This window comes from Pelecanus crispus, chromosome 6 (assembly GCF_030463565.1).
Source record: "Pelecanus crispus isolate bPelCri1 chromosome 6, bPelCri1.pri, whole genome shotgun sequence".
Classification (NCBI taxonomy): domain Eukaryota; kingdom Metazoa; phylum Chordata; class Aves; order Pelecaniformes; family Pelecanidae; genus Pelecanus; species Pelecanus crispus.
The window spans coordinates 48920605-48931178 of NC_134648.1; the positions used below are offsets into that span (position 1 = coordinate 48920605).

Consider the following 10574-nt stretch of genomic DNA (forward strand, 5'->3'; position numbering starts at 1 on the left):
TGCAGCCCCCGCCGAGAGTCGCGGCGCGGGATGAGCTCTGCCGCGGCCAAGGTACGCGGTGCTGGCTCCGCGCTAGCCCTGCGGGGCGTCCCCGCCGGGCGGGAGGGGAGTGGGGGCGATGGCGGCGCCAGAGCCGGAGGGAGCGGGGCGTGGGGCGGCGGCTCCGCGCCTGACTCCGCTTGGCCTTGCCCCGCTTGGCCTTGCCCCGCTTGGCCTTGCCCCAGCCGCTGCAGCCGGCTGGGATCGCGGCCTCCGTCGGCTTCGGGTGCCCCGGCCTTGCCGGATAGACCAGGGTGGTGGTGACCGGGACGGCTGCACCCCCGTGCACGGCGTCTCTCAAAGAGATTTCCGCTGCCCCGGCCTGCACCCACCTCTGTGTCTCAGTGGAGAGCAAGGAATTTGCCCCCATGCTAAATAAAACTAATGCCTTTCAAAGCAGTGGTGGTGGTTACTTAAGATGGTTTATCCACGTGAGCTGTTAACACCATCGCCTGCTGCAGAGGTACTGAGAGTTCAGGAGCAAACCTGTTCCTTCTGCTTGCACCTTTACATTTTAACCAAGCAGAATACAAGCGGTGCCTTTCAGACACTAAGGTTTCCTTTACGCAGGCCTCCAAGGAGCAGTTTTCTCTCTCATGTCCCACGTTTAGATTGGATATTAGGAGAAATTTCTTTACCAGTGGTCAAGCATTGGAACAGGCTGCCCAGAGAGGTGGTGGAGTCACCATCCCTGGAAGTGTTCAAAAAGCATGTAGACATGGCATGTTGGGACATGGTTTAGTAGGCATCATGGTGTTGGGTTGATGATTGGACTGATGATCATAGAGGTCCTTTCCAACCTTAGTGATTTCTAGTTTCACTTTCATTAAAAATAATCCAGCCACCAAGCCAGGAAACATGAAATTAATTATTACTCTACTCTTAATTGGTTTAGTGGTGGACTTCGTAGTATTAGGTTAATGATTGGACTTGATGATCTTAAAGGTCTTTGACAACCTGAATGATTCTATTATTCTATGTTGGTGGCTGCTCTGCGTCAGTTCGTGTGTGCAGGCTGCTTGGAGTGATGGGTCTCAAGAATCAGGTGAAAGACTTTGCCTTTCCAAGTGCATCCCGAAATAGCCTGGAAAGAGGTGGTATCCAGAGGAGACCATACTGAAGCGGGCAGGCTTGGAAACTTGAGAGCTCAACACACAAAGTTTGAGCTGTCTCTTCCATCTTCCTAAACAGTGAAATGCATTTCCCAGATTTTTTACTCTGGATGGGGATTTAAGCCCAAACTTTCCTCACTGCACCACTGATGCTGGAAATGAAAACAGAACCAAACCAGAAATCTCAGCAGACATCAAGCAAATGTTGTCCTCCTGCCATCCTCCCAGCTCCAACTGGTCTAACCTGCAGCTTATGGGGATTGTACCCCACAGGGTTGTAAATGGAGGCAGTTTTTCCCTACTACTTCCCTGGCCCGTGCTCAGCTCTTCCTCCGAGGAAGACTAGATATAACGTCACTCTGGGACCTGTCCACTGAGAACAAAACACTCCTGCTGTCTCTAGTCTTTACTTAGCTGATTGTTTTGCCTGTGATCTGCCCTGCTGCTGGGAGCAAAGCAGCATGAACTTAAAGAGATTGCTCCAGGCCCCAGCCCCTGGAGACACAGTTCCCAACTGAGGGATGGCTTGTTTTCCATGTGTCTTTTGGGTGAAATCCCTATGGCCTTGAAATTATAGAGCAAAGCAATTAGCTTAGCATAATTTATTACAAATGATAGCACAGGCTGCAATAACAACAAGGAGAGGATCAGGAGAAATGTCTCTGCCAGCTGAGAGGCCAGAGTCCAAAACAGGTGTGGTGAAGGACATGAATTTCTGAGCCAAAAAATCATCAGCAAGGTCCCCAGGAAAAACAAGTAAAAATAGTATGTCATGAATGCTGTATGTTTCCCTTTTGAAGACATAGTTTCTGTTTCTTTCCCTGCAATCCAGCAGCTAGGCATTTGGAAAAAAAGCATAGCTGAGATTTCCAGTGCCCCGATTCCAGAAGCAGAGAATTTAAGCAAATCAGTAAATACTTTGTCCGCGAAAGTGTTGCCAATACTGCCATTGCTTCCCTCCTCACTTATAAACCATTTCTCCAGTAAACTTTGACTAGAGTAATTTAATCAAATGCATACCTCATTTAAAGTTATTTGAACCAATCTAAACTGTAAGAGAAGCATCAAGTTTACAAAGAGGACTGGAGCACAGAGATCCTCGGGGTCTCTCTGGTTTTCTGTTGACAGATTGTGTGTCAGTGAGCAAATCCCTGCCTTTTTCTGCCTTGCTGTCAGTCTCAGTATAATTTCTATGCATTTTGGGACGGTGGTGACACAGAGAGATCCCTGGCATGCTATGGGATCTATGGAAGGAAGGAGAAACATGATTACAGGTTTATTTAGAGACATGCATGAGTACCAATTTCCTGTGTGGAAAGAAAAGACCATAACACAAAAAAGCAAGCGTCATATTTTGCACAAAGTTGGCCTGGGAGCAGAGTAGTGGCCTCGCCCGCGCCTGCAACATAGAAAACCTTCTGCACCAGCTGGTACTGACGGGAGGAGGGCTACAGGAGGACCCTAAGGGACCTCCCTGCAAAGGCAGCCCCTGTTCAGGGAGCTGGCAGTAGTTCCCTAGTGAAATAGAAATTCTGCATGTGGCTTCGGTTTCCTTGTTTTGTTCCCCAGGGCTGTATTTCTGCATTGGCAACTGCTGAGAGCCTGACAGGCTCTCTAGATATCTCACTTATTTCTGGACAAAAAGCTAGGGAAATAAGGATGGTTCCTAAATGTGCTTCCAACCTCAAAGCTGGTTAATGGTTCTGATATCAGGAGTGGGGCTGCAGCACAACACCGGGGATGTGGATGTAGCTGACTGCAGTCGCTCAGGATTGAATCTGACTGGCTGTTTTTTGTGTCCTGGGCACAGATTTGAGGGCATAGTCCTTTTCTCATTGGCTTTAGGAGAGAAGCCTTCCCCCATCCCAGCTGAGTTAAAAGGGAAAGCAAAGAGTTTTTTATTTCCTGGAGTGGATTGCACACACTGACCATGGCATCTGAAAAGGTGAGAGCTTGGACGGGGTGGAAGCGTGCGGGAAAGCTGTCTCGGTGCTAGAGCTCAGATAGAAATGAACTGTCTGCCCTCTTCGCCTTCATCTCAAACAGCAGAAGCTCTTCTTGTTTGGAAAGAGGCCTGGCCCTCCCCTGCGTGGCTGGAAAAGCTGTTTCATGCCCCGCAAATACCTAGCGCAGGTGCTTGGCACAATCAGTGGGGAATTTGTTTCAAAGATCTAAGATGGGATAGAAGTTAGCAACATCTGATAGGGACAAAGAGGGAAGCTTCGTAGAGGATAATTTTAAGGTCACTTGTGCATTGCTGGAAACATCAGGTACAACTAAATGTTCACAGGGCCAGCATGAAAGACATTGATACTACCTGCACACCCAAACCAGGAAGAGTCACTTTCGGAAAGGAGCGCTCTCTCCCCCAAACGTTGCTCTTCCCCTGTCTTACTGTTCCTGAAATGCCTTCTGTTCATGCATTGTTCTCCTTACAATACTCTGGTGTTCCCACCATATAACCACTTTTTCTTTCTTTCTCTCCTCAGCCGATACTTTATGGCTATTTCCGAAGTTCCTGCTCTTGGAGAGTGAGAATCGGTAAGATCCAGTGTTGATCTCTCTTTTACTGTCATGGTGTTATTGCAGTATCCTCCCCTTCACTAACTCGATTAATCAGTCACTTATTGCGAGAGAGAGAGATCAGCAAACATGAACTTGGAACAATGAGGCATCTCCCCAGTGGGAGGGACCGGCATACCACAGCTCACCTGGAGCAGGGGGAATGGAGAGGAACAGATGGGAGGGCTTCGCTCAGCCTGCAGCTAGTTAGAGGGAATTACTCCTTTTGTAAAGCTATCATGATGCAGATGGGTCTTTCTTCCACATGATCTATACTGCCTCAGATTCTGGTCTGCCCAGGTCTTGAGAGCTAAGCAGGGCTGGGAATGGTCCCTACTTGTACAGAGACAGTCTTAAGCAATGTTTTGCAGGTGAACACTGGGCCCCCTGCCCTCTATAAGCCAAATCAGGAGGGGCTGTGCTGCAAAGAGTGGCAAAGCTTATTTTGAAAAAATGCAGTGTTTTTGCCAGGACTGATCTTTAGTGCTTTGGTCCTTCATTTGCCAGAGTGCTATCTTCTCAGTGGACTTAGGCCACCTTTCTTGAGGGATGCGGTCTTTTTTGGTTTTTAAAGACATTCTTTTTTCAAATGGAGATGGTAACGTTTCCCTGAGTGCATTACCAATGAAACTGGTAAAGTGAATTTAAATATAGCTGCCAAGGCTCAGCGAAGGGCCGGGCACCCAGCCCACAGCGGGGTCACCGTGTGCGTGTCCCCTTGCAGACTAATACCGCAGCGGTAGGTGGGGAACGCTGCTCCACGTGCGCCGCGGGAGCAAACCTGTTTCCAAGAGAAGCCTTGTGGGAGAACGGTTTTAAATCCATCCAAAACACGAAATTGCTACTCTACCCTTAATTGGTTTAGCGGTGGACTTGGTAGTGTTAGGTTAATGGTTGGACTGGATGATCTTAAAGGTCTTTTCCAACCTAAACGATTCTATGGTCTCAGTGTGCCTGTCTGAAGCTGTACTCTCTGCTCTCCCTAGCACTGGCTCTGAAAGGGATTTCCTATGACCTGGTGCCAGTGAACCTCCTGAATGACGGGGGGCAGCAGGTAAGGATACAGCTACCATTGCTCTCTCCAGGGGTACTGAACTTGGGTATCATTAGGAAAATTGGGATTAGCACTAGAAAGTTCACAGGCAAAGTCACTGAATTCCTCACCGCTTCTCTGTACTTAATAGCTGCTTTCAGCCAGTATTCCCTGGCATGCAAGACAGGGAGAAGATGACTACAGGACACTAAAGGTTTTTTCCTCTCTTAAAACACGTGTGACTGAATTTCATAAGGCTGAAGATCTTTTGCTCCTGCTTAGCACGATATAACTGAACATATCTGGTGCACAGACTTCAGAGAAGCTGTACTGCAATTTAAACACAGACTTGACCTCATTCAGTTAGCACCAGAACGTACGTGTGTGGCAGGGGGTGTGTGTCCAAAAGATGCTAAATGTTACAGCAAGGGAGTGCAAAGGGCCTGCCAAAGGAAGGGGTGGGTTGCCAGATGAGATCTTTGCTGAGAACTTATTTGGGGGACCATAGGCAGGAGTTGTGCACCTAGTAGTACCACCAGCTTGATGTGCCAGTATGGGCTAAGATGGTGTTGGAGAACTAGAACACTAACAGTGACACTGATGCAGTACCACTCATCCTGGGCTTTGTATTGACAGTTTATCAAGAGGTAAGGCAGTCCGGCCCTGGAAACAGTGATTCCTGAGCCCCAGTGAGAGCTTGCTGTAGGCTAATAGTACAGCGTAACTTACTGCAAATATTCATACTGAGGTAGAAGGAAAAGCCAGGTTAAAAAAAAGAAAATTGCTAACTGGGTTCTAGGGGAAGAAAACAAGGAAGAATAATTTCTTGTTGCAGTAATCTCAGGTTTGTTTCCACAGTTTTCTCCTGAATTCAAGGAAGTGAATCCAATGCGGCAAGTCCCAGCCTTGAAAATTGATGGCATCACCCTTTCTCAGTCGGTGAGTTACCAGCCACATCCCTGTTAACCATTCACTCCAGTCTGCTGCCCAGTCTGGAGGGGATGGCTTTGCCCCATCTTTTCCCCCAGAGGTCTCATCTGTGCATTGGAAAAGAGATGGCATTTGCAATAAACAGTCACACTTGGGGGCAGAAGTAGCATGTAGCCTCTGCTGGGAAACTGCTGTCAAGGATTTAAGCTCGATTTAAGCTCAGTTCAGCTTTGGTTTGTAACTCCACCTTTCACTGAGCAGTTTGTAGTCTGACTGGAGTGTGCCAGGGCTTGCCTGAAATTACAGCTGGGCTAAAGGGCAAGGTCCCAAGGAGACATCAAAGGGGATATTCTGTTGCTCGCATTGGTAACAAACTTCATTCAAAAGCTGTTGTATTCTCTTGGATCAGCTCCCCTTTCCCAGGTGTCCAGGATGTGAACTTTTCCTTGGCTCTCCAATAACCTCCCCTTATCTCTTTGTTCATTACAGCTAGCTATAATTCATTACCTAGAAGACACCCGTCCTAACCCCAGGCTCCTGCCCCAAGATCCGAAGAAGAGAGCCCAAGTCAGAATGATCGCTGATCATATTGCCTCCGGCATTCAGCCACTCCAGGTATTCCCTTGTCATATCCATGCAAATGAGAAAACTAGGATGGGTTTCCAGGAGTCTCTTTAAATTGTTGCCAGCCAATAGAGTGGCAGACCTTAAGACTGTGTGTTAGCGGATGCAATCTCTCCTTAGCCTCAGCCTGATCTGCCAACGGCAACAATACAGTATTTCCTACAAAGAAAATCCTGTAGCATCCCAGGGTTCTTTCCAGAAACAGCTGAAGCCATATGGTTTCACTGCTGGGTCTAGGATGTTTTAGGAAGAAGACAATTGAGCAACCCAAAGGGCAGAGGCAAAGGGATACCCTGGCAGCTGTTACAGAAGGATAGTCCCAGGACAGAGATACATCAGGGTGCATGATTTGGTGAGGGTGAGGTCTGGGCTAAGCCAGCAGGCTGAAGTCAGGTTGGGGGTTCACGCTTGGCAGCTCCTCATCTCCCCTCTCCTGCACTGGATGAGGCAGTGGGCAAGATCCAGCCAACACCAGTCAACCTAACCCGGAGATTGCTTGCCTTCACAGAACCTGCGTGTCCTGAAAGAAATGGGGGAGAAAAAAAAGGAATGGGCTCAGAACTGCATCTCATCTGGCTTTCAAGGTGCGTCCCACATCCAAAATGATCAGCACTTCAACTGACCCTTCAAAATGCTGCAGTGCTGGGGTCCTACTTTCCTCTTCAAGCAGAACAACAGATCTCCCTAGGCTGGTGCGCTGGGGTCCTGCCCTGCTGGCAGAGACAGTGCTCTTCCTGCACAGTCCCTTGTCTGGGACCAGTAGCTCTCCAGGGTCTCAGAGGAAAGATGCTGTCCACAGGGCACTTCCACTGCTGCGCACGGAAGAGGGGAAGCCTGGGGCCATCCTGTACACCGCAGCAGTTAACTCACCCTGAAGCATGAGGGCTGACAGCACTTCTTCTTTCCACCCAGCTGCTCCTAAACTAGTGCCTTTTGCTTTAAAGTTCTATCAATCTATATTTTTATGCTTTTGTAATCAGACAAAAGATATCTGATGGCAAATTCCCACAGAATCTAGCAAGTAGCAGAGCATTTCTTTACCTCCCTGGGAGAAACAGGCTGCTTTTTGTTTCCTCAACACCCTTTCCCCCATGTGCTGGCCCATCTTCACTTCTGGACAGACACAAACTGACTGAACCTTTGCATGTTCCCCCTCCCCACTCACATATCTCTACATTATCCTCTTAGTATTTCAGGAGCACTGCCTGAAGCAGCTGAAATCACCCTGGGTCCCAAAAAGCTGAAGGACCCTAAAGACTCCCATAACTATGCTGTTGTAAGATTTCTGTTCCTTCTAGGTTCTGTCCCAAATTGCTCCTTTTTCATACTAGCTCAAGGTCAGAATGCTCTCGTTCGTAATTCCCAGTCTAAAATGTCTTTGATGTCCCTTTCAAATGAGTTTCCAATGCCTCACTGCAGTGTACCACCTCTCTTGACAGCGCTGGAGCAGATTCTGCAGCACACTGCTGGGCGCTACTGCGTGGGGGATGAAGTAAGTATCTGAGAGAGTGTTGTGTACTACTGGAGAACTGAAAACTCCAGTATATTCTATAAAATAGGAAAGAAAATCAGTTGTGGAGACACAGTACAACCCCATCCTGTGCCTGGAGTTACATGTGGTGCCTTCACCATAAGAAAAACAGCTGCATGGATCATATTTAAGCCATTACTGAATTGCAGATAGTTACGGAGATCTTTACTTGTCCCTGCCTATAACCTGCTGATGGCCAGACTCTGCAGCTCTATCTAGGATCTGGCTGCTACTAGAGGATGTGGAAACAGATTATATATATTTCATCTTTAAGAGATTTGGAGTTCAAAGTGTCCTGTCACAGGGGCAAAGCTTGGCTCAAGAAATGCAGGTTCAGTTCTTAGTTCTGCTCTGTGGAACCTTTAACCAAGTTGTATTGTATTTTTCTGCCCTGTTTGTCCAATTTTAACATGGACAGATTCAGAGAGCTCACATACAAGCTGGTCTGGCTCTTACCAATCTAGAGGCCACTCAGGCTTCTTCCATTTAGCAGTCCTGTTTGGCAGGCATTGAATCTTTCCCATAAAAGCCTGAGTATCTGGAAAAAGGAAGGCTCCTGCAATATCCTGTCATGCAGAGGATTATCTAGTAGGAGCCTTATGGAACTGGAGCCCTTGGTGGGCAAAGGCTAGTTATGAGATCTTATGCTGGAGAATAATGTGTGCTTTCAAAGGCACCCAGGACTTTGTGGCCTGGGGAGTGGGGTGGAGGCAGCTGCCTCTGTGCAGATAGGCAGCTAGCTGTACTGTCCTTGAGTCGTCTTTTCAGACTGTGAGTCCCTGAGCCTGTGTGCAAAGGCCCTACCATATATCAGGTCTTGACATTGGCAGGAGCTGCTTGATACTCCTGCAATGCAAACAAGCAAAATTTACTCATTTTTTCCCAGCCATGCAAACTGCCCCCTCCCTCCATCACCTCCCTCTGCACTTTGCCAGCAGACTTGTTTGCTCAGAGGCAGCTGCATGGAAGCACTGTGTCCTTGAGGTCGTCATGATCAGCTGGTAAATGTGAAGCTCCCTAAAGGCTGATGGCTTCTACTAGTGACTGCTATGAAGTTTCTTTCCTTATACCATTGTCATATTACTAATGCTGGATTAAAGAATGAGATTGTCGTGACAACTCCTCTGTACTGGCCAATAAAATAATTTCTGTCCTGCTCTCAAAGCCTGCCACCACAGTGAAGCGGATGGGACAGGCTCTGAGTTATTCTGACCCGTTTTTTCTGCTACATTTGCAGGTTTCCATGGCTGATCTGTGCTTGGTGCCTCAAGTTGCCAATGCTGAAAGGTAATTAAGGCTAAGCTTGAGGCGCTCTTCAAGAGCACCCACTCCTTGTTTTGGGCTGTCAGAGCTTACCTTCTGCTGCTCCTTGTGCCTGTTAAGCAAGCATCCCTCCTGCCTGCCCTATCCATTTATGGATTCTTCTCTGCATGAATTTTCCTATGTCATAAATACTGTCTCTTTTGGAAGCTCTTGGAAATAAGGAGCTGTGCTCTCTTCTCACAGGCCCCTGGAGGAAATCTGATCTATGTCCTTAGAAAAGCTAAGGTTGCCCACACTCCACGTCCTCTCTCCCTGTTTGCCCTATATTTACACTGCACACAGGAGGAAAAGATTAATCTGACTACATTTGTTGAAAGCCTTAAATCTGTGCAAGTAGCATCTGCATGATTCCCAGGAAAGGCATAGTGCCTTCTTACCCTGTGCTGCACGCTATGTAAAAGCCTAGTGAAGATGGAAGAACTAACTAACCTTTCCTCTAGCATTTCTTTTTAAACCTACAAGGATGAACCTTTTCTCTTAATGCAAATGTACCCCAGCCTCCCAGCCTGTGAGATTCTCCCATACTGGGCAGGCACAGCACACTGCTCTGCCGCTCTGCCCTTCTGCACTGGCTCTCCGACTCATAGTACCTCACAAATTCTTTTCCTTCTGCAGATTCGAAGTGGACATGGGTCCATATCCCACAATAAGCAGAATCAACAAAGCTCTCCTGGAGTTAGAGGCATTCAAAGTAAGCCACCCATCCCGGCAGCCAGATACTCCTGCAGAGCTGCGAGCTTGAAGCCCTTCTACTCATTAAATTAAGTAAGCTGGCATGTCAAAAAGGACAACAGCTACAGCTTGAGTAGGACTTCAGTGCCAGCAGGAAGCCCTAGTACCATTGTCTCACTTTCATCTGGGTGGGAAGAAGGACAGAGGACCTGGAAGTAGCCTAGATGACTTAACAGGAGCTACGCCTGTGCTGAAAAGCTTGCTGCTACTTCTGATTATGTTTTTTCTATCTGATATATCTCCATGAAGCAGATTAAAGCGGAAGCATCCATAATTATCAGAAGTCCCCTTTGTATGGCTTTGGGTTGGGGAACGTGGTCACAAGCAACTGTGGGGCATTGAGACAATTCTGGACTCCCTACAGGGGCTTCTTTCTACCATCCACAGAAAGTACGTCAGGGAACCAGTGTACGCAGCGTGCTACTAACCTAGCAGGCCTGCTTGTCCTTGCACCTGCCTTAGAGCTATGGCATAATCATCAGTGCCATGGATATAAACAGTAAGAGCTAGTCTCTGACAGAAGACAGCTTAATTCCAACCCTTCTTGGGTCCTGCAGGTCTTGCAAGAGCCAACAGTCAGCAACTCTACCACCCCTTGCAGAGACAAGAGAATTACTACCTGAGACAGCTGATTTGTACCTCTTGCTTATGTCTAGCAGCAGTCTTGTGGAATTTATAATAAAGGTCT

The 10574-nt window shown here is 47.8% G+C and overlaps 1 protein-coding gene across 3 annotated transcripts; it reads left to right on the top strand.

Moving 5' to 3' along the window:
* The first annotated feature begins 30 nt into the window (after positions 1–30).
* GSTZ1 (glutathione S-transferase zeta 1) lies at positions 31–10080 on the top strand. 3 transcript variants are annotated; one of them, XM_075712772.1, is made up of 9 exons: positions 31–51; positions 3641–3692; positions 4700–4767; positions 5605–5685; positions 6166–6291; positions 6809–6884; positions 7740–7792; positions 9069–9118; positions 9770–10080. In XM_075712772.1, the coding sequence occupies exons 1-9, from the start codon at positions 31–33 to the stop codon at positions 9894–9896; spliced, it is 654 nt and encodes a 217-aa protein (XP_075568887.1). In that variant the 3' UTR covers positions 9897–10080. The 3 variants fall into 3 exon arrangements, with proteins under 3 accessions (XP_075568887.1, XP_009478415.1, XP_009478416.1); XM_009480140.2 differs by lacking the exon at positions 31–51 and adding an exon at positions 3082–3096; XM_009480141.2 differs by lacking the exon at positions 31–51 and adding an exon at positions 3082–3096 and having other exon boundaries at positions 3641–3688; positions 4744–4767.
* The last annotated feature ends 494 nt before the right edge of the window (positions 10081–10574 follow it).